This window comes from Rhinatrema bivittatum, chromosome 6, assembly GCF_901001135.1.
Source record: "Rhinatrema bivittatum chromosome 6, aRhiBiv1.1, whole genome shotgun sequence".
Classification (NCBI taxonomy): domain Eukaryota; kingdom Metazoa; phylum Chordata; class Amphibia; order Gymnophiona; family Rhinatrematidae; genus Rhinatrema; species Rhinatrema bivittatum.
Window position 1 is genome coordinate 50,415,798 of NC_042620.1, and position 13,677 is coordinate 50,429,474.

The window sequence follows — 13,677 nt, forward strand, 5'->3', positions numbered from 1 at the left end:
TATTTACAGTAAGTCTCTATTCACCTGTTTTACTTTTTTTTTAATGCAAAAGTAACTTTACAGAGCTTGCCTGCACAAAGACAAAATCTCATTAAAATATTATGGCAAACAGATTGAACTGAAAATTGCAATTGTTTACCTGTTTGGTTTTATATTTGTCTTTTTAGCCCAAGCCTTTAGTTTCCACGTAGCCTAAACATGTGCCAAAAAAAATAATGAACGCCTTGCACAAACAATGCTGGAACATTTTCCCCAGTCCTTAAATCCAGCTCTTAATAAATACTAATATTTTATTTGTATCAAATGGTTTCACAGATGCCCTTCCAGAGTCCATGCAAGATGTGCTGTGTACGAATAATGATTTTCCTCCAAGAGCTCACTGTCTGGTAAGATGGTAAGTGCACTGGGAGAGGTTTCTTTTTTTTGAAATGAAATGTTTTATTCAAGACAAGTGACACGAACAACAGGTATCAGGTTCAACAACAGGCAGTTATTCCAACCAGGAAGGTAGAAAATCACCAGATTCAAAATACAGCCATTCATAGGGTGATACATCATACGAAATAATGCCAACCATAGCATAAGATGGAGATGCACACAGTATTGAATACAATAATAAAATGAAATGAAATGATAACTGCGAATGACCCATGTGTCCTTGTCTCATTTTATCGAAACTAACTAACCCCCTCCCCCCCCCCCCCCCAAGTGTGCTCAAAAGGGTGATGTGCAATATACAGAATCAGGAATATGGTAAGAAGGGACAGTATGCTGCGATGGGAAAACACAACTCTCATGTATCACAGAGAAGACAGGGTCTCAAGCGGCGGTGGAGTTCGATTGGGTCTCCAACCAAGTCCGATATGGCAACCAAATGTCCCCAAACCTCCGCTGTTGTCTGCGGAGTTTGGCGGTAATTTCCGCCATGATATATATATGGCTCAATTTTGCTTGCACTTCGGTTATTCTTGGAACAATGGCTGTTTTCCATTTCTTGGCAATTTCATTCCTAGTGGCTGTGCAAATAAAATTCACCAGCCGAGAATGGTTCTCTTTACTCGGGATCATTGGGATACCCAATAGGGCATATTGTGGTAATAGAGCCACCGAACTTAAACACAGCTGGTGAATCCAGGTCTCCACTGCCTGCCACAATGTACGTAGCACAGGGCAGGTCCACCACATGTGTAAGTAGGTACCTACACACTGACATCCCCTCCAGCACAGGTTAGAGTACTTGGAGGACATACTATGTAGACGGGTCGGATAGAAATACCAACGAAACAGCATCTTTAAGGAATTTACCACCAGCGACGCTGCAATGAGGCCCTTTCCTACGCCCACGAATATTCCCTCCCAATCGGAAGTGGAAAAGGTACACTGTAAGTCGCGCTCCCATGCCAACATGGCCCTCTATTTTCCCCCCCCCCCCCGCACCCAGACCCATCAAATTGTACAGACTAGACATAAGCTTAACCGTAAAGTCTGCTTTCTGACACAACTTTTCGAACTCAGATGGCCCCTGTTGAATATGAGTGGAAGCCAACGACGTTCGCGCATAGTGGCATAACTGCAAGTAGAAGAAGACATCGCCCTCCTCCAGTCCATATCGTACTTGTAAATCTGAGAAGGGGAGTGGACCTCTAGCACCCATTATCTGTCCCCAGTTGCTGATACCTCTGGTCTTCCATCTAAGTGCCGTCGTACTCCCGTAACCCGGAGGAAAGGCTGAATTTGCGTATAAGTAAGTAGACAAGTGGTAGTCACGGGTCCCCAACACCGCCCTCTTGCAAGTATCCCAATGTTGAAGAGCGAAAAGCATAGTTGGCGGTAGGACAGTCGTGGGATCTACCACCCAAGTGTTCCTAGGCTGCCATAATAAACTACAGAGCGGGACCTCCCCGTATAATTGTTGACTGAAGCGAAACCATTGCTTCGGGCTGGTCTGCTTGAGCCAATCAACTATAGATTTAAAACGAGCCGCCCTATAATAGCGCTCCAAATTCGGAACCCCCATGCCTCCCCGAGCTCTATGTCTATATAAAGTGCAACGAGCAATGCGGGGATGTTTCCCCCCCCATATGTACATCAACAACCTCTTCTGCCACTGTGCGAGAATTCGATGAGGTATACTAATGGGCAGGGTTTGAAACAAGTAAAGCAATTTGGGGAGCACTGACACTGGGGGAGGTTTCTGTAATTTGTAACAGTTAATCCAGTTGGAACACGTCAAGGGTTAGTGCTATTATCTATGAGCTGCTCTTGGATCTCATGCTTGTTGAAACTTGTGGGCAGCAGGGAGAAGAATGAAAATGTACAGAGACTTCTCCATATAGAATCCTAGCTCTTGACCCTGTTTAGTACTAGGGGAATCTACATTCAGCCAGCATGGAATGGCAACAAATTTCTGCTGCCTGGACTACACAGACATTTACAAAAGGGAGAGAAAAGTAATATTGCCCATGTATAATCAATTGAGAGGTAAAAATGACTTGTCCAAGATCTCACACAAAGTTGATGGCATATGGGAGTTTTGAAGAAACATCTCAAGACTTCTGACTTGTAGTTCAGTGTTTTGAACACTAGAATCCATGTCACTAATGGCTAGAGGAAACATATTGCATTGCCATTCTATAAATAGTGATTTTTAATCTACTTTCCAAAGGCAAGGAGTCCTATGCTAAAAATAGGTTCCTTAATTATTCTGCTAAAATTAAGAGCATTCACTATTAGAACTGTAAATACCAGGATTAAACAAATTTTGCAAGCTTCCAGTACATTTTAATGCACTAAAATTGTAAGCAGTCCTGTCTGTTATTCCTAAAAATGATTTTTAGGCTACTTTCTGAAGAGAAAGAAAGCTTAGTGTTATCTCTATGCGTATGTATGCCTATGAGTCCCCCTTTAATAATTTCTCCATTTGGCTTCCTAAGGATACAAAAATTTTGAAGGATATGCCGGGGAAGATAAACTCAGAACAAGCTTTACTGGAGCATTGTTCCCTGCATCTTCTATAATTAACCCTTTCCTGTCTAATCAGCCACTGCAGCAACAATCCTGGACCTGGCACTACAGACTATAGCTCCGTCTGGAACTTGTTCAACCTGAATCTGGCTCATAGATATTGTTATTAAGTGATGGTTGGGTCTCTCTGTCCCCAGGAGCTCTGAATGCTGTCTTCGCAGCATCCTCTGCTAGTCTGAGGAGCAGAAACAGATCCAGAATCAAATCTGGTTTTTCCAAAGTCAAAAGCCATGATAAGTTGTTGCACCATCCATGTTTTCTTAGTTCTATGCTGTGCAATAACAGGTTAAAGAGTTCTGTCTAATGCAGTGAAGTCCTAAATATATATATATACCACTACCTTTGAGGCTCATGGTGATTTACAGAAGGAAAGATAAACCAAAAATATTTGATTAAAAATGTGCAATTCCCCAAAAAACTTAATTCAGTAGAAAATTACATCATAATTCAACTTTCCTCTCAAAATATGCAGTATTTATAAGGTTAGTAATTGCATCAAATGACAGTAGATCCTTGAAATAAAACTCTGCCTTCTACGTGTTGGGCAGGGTTTCAAAAGTAGATATGGCAATTAGTGATTTTCACATAGTTAAATTGTAAAATGTTACTGTAAAATCATTTTTAAGTTCTTCATGCAGCACCTCACAGTTTGAAAATCTGAGAACAGTCATATTAGGAAGCATCACGCATTGCCTCTGTTACTGGACCTGATTGGACCTTTTGTGACTATTGTGGCACAAGTGATGTTGTACACACTGCTTGGACCTATCAGATCCCATTCTTTGGGCTAGATGTCCTAAATATTTCCTCCCATTTTGTGTCTGTGGGGATAATTTGTTCCATTGTTATAAAAATAACTTCATCCAGAGATTCATAGGGTTTGCAAGGACACAACCAATAATTGTGGTACATAATATAATTTGCAATCCTCTATCAAACCAGCAGGGCTGAATCAGCCATGATGTGAGTGATGTTATCCAGTGATGAATGGACCATCCCTCTACCTCAAGGGTCCTTTTGTGGCTGCAAGGTGTCCATTACTGATGGCCATGATATCTATTATACGTACTCAGTCATAATTCAGCTAACTGTTATGATTGTGGTCATATGTTGCTGAGATCCCAGAGGAACAGAGCCTGGAAGATGGAGGAACTTTGCAGGTCGGTAAAAAGCTGGAGCTGTTCCTCTTCTCGGATAGGGGCCTCCTCTGGCTCCCTCCATGCAGAGTTAAACAGGAGCTATTTGGGAAAAGCTTCCCCAACTTTGGCGCAGGGCTCCAGATCTGCCACAGTTTAGGGGTCAAGCAAAATATGGAAGCATCAAGCACAGGAGCTGGGAGGCTGTTCTGTGCACTTGCAGGCCGCTTCTCCCTCTTTACAGGGAAGAAACACCATTCATCAGAGGTGGTGGTGTGGTTACACTGCCAAACCAGAAGTCTGTGTTGAAGCATGAATTGTCGATACACCCGCCCTTTTCGCACTCTGTGCAGGAAAAGGCATTGCAAAGACCTGGAAGAGAGTCCTTCTGCTTACCTTCCTCCATGTTGGAGCCCTTGTCTTTGTCTTACCTATTCCCAGATTCCAGACTTTTCTCTCATCTGCCTATGGGCTTCATTTGGAGACACCAAATCCCATATGCTCCATTATGCCTTTGATCTCTTTGTGGCCATCAGGATAGTTAGCCCAGGAGGGCAGTTCTTTCTGGAGTCCAGTACTTGCTTCTCAAGAGGATGACCATATGCTAGTTTTGAAGATGATCTCTTTTCCCCACCTCTGGGACAAAAGACACAGCAGTTAATAGATCAGATGACTGAACTGAAAACGTTTTACCTCATTGGCAGCTAGTGACAAGGAGAGCACCCTTCAACCTCTCCTGTTTTAGATGTTAGAATTGTTTCCTCAAGGAAGAGACCCTCTTGCCTGCAAGCTTCTGGAGCTTCCATCAGAGTACTCCAACAGTGGGTAGCAGCCCACATCAGTCAGGCGAGCAATCCCTCTCTGCACAGCAATCTACCCAGCAGTTCGAGGAAGGAGCACAGGACACCATTGTCTTAGATATGCCTTGATGGTATTTCCCTCCAAGACTACCAAGGACCTTTTCTGAATCAGTCATCTTCGAGGTCATGGGTTAGTGTCCTCCACCTCTCGATTCTGAGGAAGAGTCTAAGAGGGAGGATACCTCAGATCCCTTACTCGGCCTGCTGGAGTATTCATCTCATCCAGAAGACCTCTCATACTTTCCTGGCAAGGTGGATAAGGCTATCTGGGTCAACTTCTGTAGGGATAAGGGCCCCCACATGGAAGTCCTCAGACTATATCAGAATTTGGAAATGTCTTCTAAACTAGCAATGATCCTGATCCATTAGATCCTGTGGGATTTACAAATGGGAATATGGGAGATTCCAGCCTCTTGTCCCCTGGAAGCCAGGAAATTGGACTTTAAATACAGAGTTCGAGACCCCAAGGTTTGGGGTAGTTCAGCTACTGTATCAATCTGTGGTAGTGGAGTCTGTTTAAATGAGCTAAAAAGACCAGAAATTTTTCCAGTACCCATCTAGATAAGGACACAAGGTTGTTGGACAATTTTTGAGAAGGTCTTTCAAAGTTCTGTGCTCAACGCCTACATTGTAGCTCATTAACTATATGCAGTGCAGTAAAACAACTGCGTTGATGATAAGCTTAAGCCTCTCATAGCCTTCCTGCTATCTGTCCAGAGACTATCAACAGGCTTTCCTGGTTGCAGGGGAGTGTGAGTACCATCTCATCCAGTCAGTATACGAGTTATTCGATACTGTGGCGAGATTCTCTGCAGCTGCTGTCTGGGCACACCACAATAGCGTGTGAGAGCCTGCAGGAGGATGTTCATGACAAGTTGGTAAATGCCCCCTATCCTGAAGATAGTCTCTTTGGAGTCGAGATCAGAGAAACAGTGACCCAAATAAGAGCAATATGCAGCCATTCAACAAGAACAGGCTTCTTTCTTCAGATGTCCTTACTTTTTTTTTTTAAGGGCTCTTTTTTCCAGAAACTCCCGTTCTGCAAATTTTTTTTTTTTTTTAAATTTTTTGTTTATTAATTTTTCAAATATTTTTACAAACCAAAATAGTTCATAACCAAAATTTCAGACATTATCACATATCATTATTAAACATAAGAAACATAAAAAATAAAATAGAAACATATGTGGTAATTCTCAATATAACAATCAATGATTCGAATTGAGGGCTTGATATTAGTAGGGATAAATTATACACAAATTTTTAGGAAAAAAACAAGATGGTGGCTTGGATAACACCTGTAATAATTTATCTATGTATCTGGTGTTGAAGTGGGTTGTCTTTTAAGTTGTATAAACCTAGCCAAATGCTCTGGAGTAAAAAATGTTACATTCATCCCTTTTTTTAATCAAGCATTTACAGGGAAATGCAGTTGAAAATTATAACCTAAGTTTATTGCTTCTTGACGCAAGTTCAAGAACACCTTCCTTCTTTGTTGTGTAGCCAAGGCTAAATCGGGGAAAATTTTTACATTCGAATCATGGTAGATAACGGGATATTTCCTAAAATACACCTTCATAACCTTATTTATTTCAAGAGATGTAAGTAGAGAAACTAATAAAGTACCTTTATCTATTACCACTAAATTAGAATTTTCCAAAAAATTGGTCAAATCTCCTTGAAAGGGAATGTTAGATTCTCTACTTCTAGAAACAGGTAAAAAATAACAAGAATTCACCACAGGCATATCTAACTCTGAGAAACCTAATATCTCCTCCATGAACTTTTTTAATGTAGTGTATGGTGACTCTCCTACAATATGGGGGAAATTTAAGAACCGTAAGTTTAAACTCCTAGAATTATTCTCCAGAGTCTCCATACGCTTTTCAAGCCTCAGTCGATCCTTGGCTACTACAGCTTTAAATTCCAAAGTCTTTTCTTCTTTTTTTTCCAGTAGGGTTATCCTAGAATTAGTCTCAGTTAGTTTCCCTTCCAAGACTTTTAATTCCTGGTGTTGTTTAAGTGAGGCTTGGTTTAATTCTAAACAAGCAGCTTTCATTTCAGATCTGAATCCCACTACTAGGTCCCAGATACCGTCTAAGGTCACGGGCGAGGGGGATCACCTCTGAATCCGGCGCCTTCGCTGGTCTCTCCCTCAACTGCACCAGCAGTGCCCGGAGTCTCCACAATCGTGCCTTCGATCAGGTGTTTCAGCCTCTGTAGCTCTCCCGGTTCCCCGGCTTCTTGCAACATGGGAAACCTCTCTGGGGTCAAAGGCGATGTCTTCCCCCAAGGGGGATCCAGCTCCCCCTTGGGTTCCGCGGGTGACCCCGGAAGCAATGCTATTTCCCGGGTCATCCTTCGCGTCACTCTCATCGCCCCTCCGCTCTGGTGGCCGACGCAGATCTGGGCTCAGGGAAACCTCCTCCAAGGGTGCCAGAGACTCTCCCAAGTCTCTGCATCCAGCGGTGTCCTCGGATCCTGGAGTTCCAGGTGTAAGTAGATAACGAAAAATTTCTTGCTGTATGGGTGAGGGTATTATCTCGGGCGGATATACCCTCACTTTTCCTTTGCGTTTAGAAGGCATGACTTGCAAAACTCAGAAATGTTTCGGATGCGATCTTCTCAGCGTCTGCTTCCTGCCACCATCTTTACCGGAAGCCCCCATTCTGCAAATTTTAACAGTATTATGCTCCACTTACACTGCTGCAGCAGCAGCAGCTTTCGGCATGTGGATGACTGTGTGAGAGGCATCAGCCTAAAATACTACAACAGGCTCAGTTCAAGCCAGGTGTAGTTTTTGACCAGACTTAGACATTCAGATTGCGACACCTCCAGTAGGGGGGGAGGATTCACCTGTTTATCGAAGATTGACAGATGATAATCAAGGATGATTGGGTCCTCCAAAATTGTGGAATCTGATTGCTGTTTGCACTTTTGCTGTCCCCCAGTGCTGCATCACTGTTTAGCCTTCAATCCAAATCCATCTCACTTGATTGAGTTCCATCTCAAGATAGTGTCTCTTCTCAGCCAGTAGATGATAGAACCTTTCCCCTCCCAAAAAAAATGGCAAGGGATTCTAGTCCCACTATTTCCTCATCCCTAAGAAGTTTGACACCAATCGTAGATTTACGAAGATTGAACAAATACTTATTATAGAAGCTCAGAATGAATGCTCCACATACCATCCAGCTCTTTATCCAAGTGGGAGACTAGATTTGCACCCTAGATTTGAAAGATGTTTATGCACACATACCTATCTATCTGTCTCACTGGAAATACCTCAGATTTGTGGTGGATTCTTCTCACTACCAATATGGCCCCAAGGGTCTTCATGAAATGCCTAACAGTAGTGGCAACACACCTTTGTCTTCAAGGAATTTGTCTTCCCTTACCTGGACGACTGGCTTGTGATGGGACCTTCTCAAGCAGGGGTGTTGGACTGGGGTTTATAGTCAATTCTCTCAGTCAAACCTACAACAGAGAATAGAGTTCATAGGGGCGTGGATAGAGTAATTAGAAGAGAAAGCATTTCTTCCATCAAATTGGGACAGAACTTGCTGAAGCAAGATCAAGTACCAGCCTGAGCAATTTTGTTCATCCTCAGACATGTGGCGGCAGTGGTGTTTGTGGTCCCTATGATGTGCTGCAACATGAGAGTTCTTCAGTGGAGCCTCAGCTCTCAGTGGAATTAGCTACATTATTCCTTATCACACCCTGCCTGGGTAACCTTGGAGATGAAATTGTCCCTCCTTTGGTGGCGATATCCAGACATCCTGGAGATAGGTGCCCCTCTTCAAGTTCTGCCTCATCAAGTAATGCTGGCAACAGATGCATCTACTCAAGGGATTTAATTGGCAGCAGATCAGCTGTTCCAGATAAACCTTTTGAAGCTGTGAGCTATTTGAAATGCATTAAGAATTTTCTCACAACTTTTTCAGAGAAAGATAATTCTGATCCAAACCGATAAACAAGTAGAAATGTTCTACATGAACAAAGGGGGCTTAGGGTCCTGTATCCTCTGTGAGGAATCTGAAAAATTGGGAGTGGGCCATCGTTCACAGAGCTTTCCCCCGAGTGACTTACCTTCCTGGAATCTCCAACATGCTAATGGACCACCTCAGCAGGGTTTTTCACCCCAATGAATGATCCCTGGACCTTAGGTGTGGCAGACAGATTATTCAGCCTCTGGGGTTGCCTGCCAATCTACTTATTTGTGTCAGAAAAAAAGGAATGTCTGCAAATTTTGCTCCATTCGTCAAAACAGGTTGAGATCTGCTTCAGATGCTTTTCTGCTCAAATTGATGCAGATCTGCTGCATGCCTTTCCTTTGTTGGTGGTCAGGATGGTACCGAAAGTACTTGAGGACTGGACATATCTTATCCTTGTTGATCCAGCTTGGCCCAGGCAAGTGTGGTTCTCTTACCTTGTCAGGTTATTGGTTCACCCACTAATCCCCCTGGGATCTGATCTGGCTCTAACAGCTCAAGAAGAGGATCAACTATGCAATCCGAGCAACTCTTTCTATAGGATGATTTACAGATGATTATTTGATTTAACCGAAAACCTGTAATAGTTTAATAGTTAAGGGAGAAGAAGCTTGTACTTTTTGTAAGGTTATCAATCCATTTTATTATAGCAGTATAATGATTTACAGGACTTAATATGGTAAATATAGTTTTGTTTTTAAGTTTTTGACAGAGTAAAACACTGTTACGATAATGTATGAGTTTATGCTTATTTATCTCAGTCAACCTGCACTTGACAAATACACAATGCCAGACTAATTAACCTAGCTGAAAAAATAAAGCCAGTTTTATCTCACCCTTAACCGTTGGCGTGTCACACTTCTGCAGAGATCTTGGACCTGTCTCACAGCATGGCACAGAGGAATGCAGCAACACCCTGACAGACAAATGAGAGGTTATATCACAATCTCAAGGAAAATAGAACCCAAAGATCTCACTGATATCTCTGTGAGGTGTGTCAGCAGGGACAGGGTAAAGAAGGACTTGGCTGGACAAGGTTCCAGAAGGGGTAAAGTTGGCAAGTATGACAAGGCAGCTACTCCAAGGTTAACAGAGTAGGCTATCCCAGGCAAGGAAATTAACCTTAAGCTTGCTAGTTCACAGGTGTAGTGAATTACAACAGTTAAAAGTTCTGTCAGCAAGATATCTGCAAGTACTGAGGAATAATTCCTTGGGAAAAGATTCTTTGGGAAAAAAATCTGCAGTTTAGAGTCCTTTTTTTCTGCTCAGAATTTCATTGCATATTCAGTTCCATAGGCTCCAACATTGATCTTGATTGGATGTCACCACCATTTATTTATTTATTTATTTATTAAATTTATATACCGGAAGTTCCTGTATAGTATACATATCACTCCGGTTTACAAGGAACCGTAACTATCGCTTCATTTAGCGATTTACATTGAACAGTTACATTTACATTGAACATAATTAATCTGAGAAACAGAATAGGATATAATCTTGCTAAACAGTTAACAAATAACATGCGGGTTAATAAGTAAATAAGTAATTAAATAAGAAAGTAAATAAATAACATTGAACTTAATTAATCCAGGTAACAGGGTAATATATATAATTACATATGCTTTTAAGTACAGTTAAGTATTGATTTCTTCAGGGAGATATATGCTGGGGAAAAAAACGGATAAGAGATGTCTTTTTTCTTGCTCATTAGCTCTAGGGGAATGCTTGTTTGAATAACCAAGTCTTAAGTTTCTTTTTGAATGTAGCGTGGCTTGGCTCAAGTCGAAGGTCTGGGGGAAGTGAGTTCCAGATTGAAGGGCCCGCTGTGGATAGAGCGCGTTTCCTCAGAGAGGATTTTGCCGGTTGTGTGATAAGCCTGTTCTTATATGCGCTTCTAGTCGGTTTCACGGATGTGTGTAGCTGAATTGGAAAAGTTAAGTTGAGTGGAGCGATGTTATATAAGGCCTTATGTAACATCATTAAGGACTTGAATTGGATCCTGTATTTAATTGGTAGCCAGTGTAGATGATGAAGGATAGGGGTGATGTGGTCTCTTTTTTTAGCATTTGATAGAATTCTTGCCGAGGCATTCATACACACCATCCATACACAGGTTGGTGGAATACTGATAATGTCTTCTGAGTCCGGATGTATGTGAATATTCTCATTGTTGGTAATGAGATTCATAGCTGGTTTCAATGAGTATGGCTAGATACAAAGTTTTCACCAAGGATGATCCTCAGTAGTTTGTGTGTCTGAGGTGTACTAGCACTTGGGGAGGTGTAAACAGATATCTGATATGGAAGAATAATTGCAGTTTCTTCTCTGTGATTCACAGTCTCATATTAAGTTGCCAAAATCATCACACAGCTGAAGACTCCATCTTTGTATTGCAATTTGGTTCAGTCTGTGTGCACAGCTGTAGAGTTGAGTTGTGCACATCTTTGTTTTCGGTAACTGGCGTCTATCCTATACTCCCTCTACTTGACTGCATGGATTTTGAGTGCTCAATAGTCTCCTGGTCACTATCAAGGATGGTCGAAGACATTTTGTGATTTCGGCTAGGAAGCTGCTACTAGATGAGAGTATGAGAAGCACTTTTCATCCTAGTGTCAGGCTGGCTCACTGAAGCCATTTGCCTATGCTCCAAAAGATTGGCTTCATACTTGTTCTCCCTTTCCTCTTTGGGCTTCAGCAAGTTGTTGATCAAAATACAACCCAGTGCTATTGTCGCTTACCACACTCATCCTCCATCCATCCTCTGGTATTGAAATTTGAGAGGTTCATGGCATATGAGGCCTCTGGTGCCGAAGCCACGAGTTCCATGGGATCTAAATGTTGTCATGGCTCAACTGATGAAGCCTGCCTACGAGCTGTTGGAATCTGCTTCCTTAAAGTTCTTTACCTTGAAAGGGGTTTTTCTCTTGGCCATCACTTCAGCTAGAAGAGTCGGTGAATTGCAAACATTGGTTCGTTACTCTCCGTACATACAGTTCTTTCACAACAGATTAGTGCTCTGCACTCATCCTAAGTTTTTTCCAAAAGTGATTTTTACACTTCATTTGAATCAAGCCATTGTTTTTCCTACATTCTTTCCAAGACCTCACGTTCATAAAGGGGAGAAGGCTCTCCATTCACTAGACTGTAAAAAGGCTTTAGTCTATTCTCTGAAAAGAATCAACCACATTATCAGATTTGTCAACTTTGTCTCCTAACAGAGACTGGGTGTAATTGCTGCCAATTGCTCATTGTCCAACTGGCTAACAGATTGTATCAAGCATTGCTATGCTTTGGCTAGCCTTCAGATCACAAACTGTCAAAGCTCATCAATTGAGAGTTGTCCCAATCCAAGACACATGCAAAACTGCAACTTGGTCGTCAGTTCACACCTTCACATTCCATTACTGTCTCAGCAATCTCTCCAAAAGTGACAGTAGCTTTGGGCAAATGGATTTTTACAGCCTGGTCATCCAGTAATCCACTCGCCACAGGAAGCCAGAGTTGCTTCTTCGGTAAGTGCTCTGCCATGCAACCTTCAGTTTGGGACTCCCCATGTATCGTGGCTAATTCAGCCTTGCTTGTCAAGAGAGAGCCAGTTTGCTTATTGTAAATGGGTTCTCCATAAACAAGAGGATGAATTAGCCCGCCTCCCTGGAGAGTCTGCTACCCAGCTAAAGCTAAGCTCTATAGTTCGCTGAGAGGTTTACAAAGCAGCACACATGCAGGAACTCCCATGCATGCTCTATAGTGAAACTTTACTGAGCTAGAAAAATGGGTCCATTCAGCGCCAACAGATGATGTCGCTCACACATCATGGCTAATTCATTCTGTTGTCTAAGGAGACCTCCATTTGCGGTAAGCAAACTTACTGTTGTAATTTTAGTGTGGAATTTTGTATTGTAGTTTATTAAGTCTTTTCTGATTTTTCTTACAGGTATGGTCTTCGAGAATTTGTAGTAATTGCTCCAGCTGCCAATGATGCGGTTATAAGTGAATCTAAGTGCAACCTTCTTCTTAGTTCAGTTTCTATTGCTTTGGGGAACACTGGCTGGTAGGTAATAATTAATAGTTCAGTGGCTTTGTAAACTGCCAACAAATGAAGATTAAGAAACTAGGCACTGCAGATGGTACACTTGCATAAATGAGCAGGTTTTGTACGGTACAAGCGATGCCTTGAGCTACTTGTGTAAGTTTGGCAAGCCAAAACTAAGTGACTCTCAGATATGCAATACAACCTGTCACATGTGACCATACCTGCTTTGCATGAAATCTATTGTTGGTGCTTTTGCATGATTATCTAACAAACAAGCTATAAGTAAAATTGAATAAAATCACTATTTACGTGTTATGTACTAAGGCGTCCAGAATAATGGATGTGATATGCATTCTAATGTAATATTAGGAGATTTTTTTGTTTCTTTGCAGTCAGGTGCCATTATTTGTGCAAATACATCAAAAATGGCGAAGATTATATGTTGGAGAATGTCAGGGCCCTGGAGTTCGAACTGATTTTGAAATGGTTCACCTTCGTAAAGTACCAAATCAGTATACTCACTTATCAGGGTTACTGGATATCTTTAAATCAAAAATTGTAAGTATTTTTGTTTTAAAAAGTACATTAAGATCCTGTACAACAGTCATCTTGTGTATCAGAATGAAAGTTTC

The 13,677-nt window shown here is 41.8% G+C and overlaps 1 protein-coding gene across 3 annotated transcripts in view; it reads left to right on the forward strand.

The window, feature by feature from the left end:
- The window catches only part of RAB3GAP1 (RAB3 GTPase activating protein catalytic subunit 1), a 182,788-nt gene that overhangs the window by 38,250 nt on the left and 130,861 nt on the right, over positions 1-13,677 (forward strand). For all 3 annotated transcript variants that reach the window (XM_029605371.1, XM_029605372.1, XM_029605373.1), the window contains exons 5-7: positions 316-394; positions 12,947-13,063; positions 13,438-13,603. In XM_029605371.1, the coding sequence (XP_029461231.1) occupies positions 316-394; positions 12,947-13,063; positions 13,438-13,603 (362 nt within the window). The remainder of the gene's footprint in view (positions 1-315; positions 395-12,946; positions 13,064-13,437; positions 13,604-13,677) is intronic.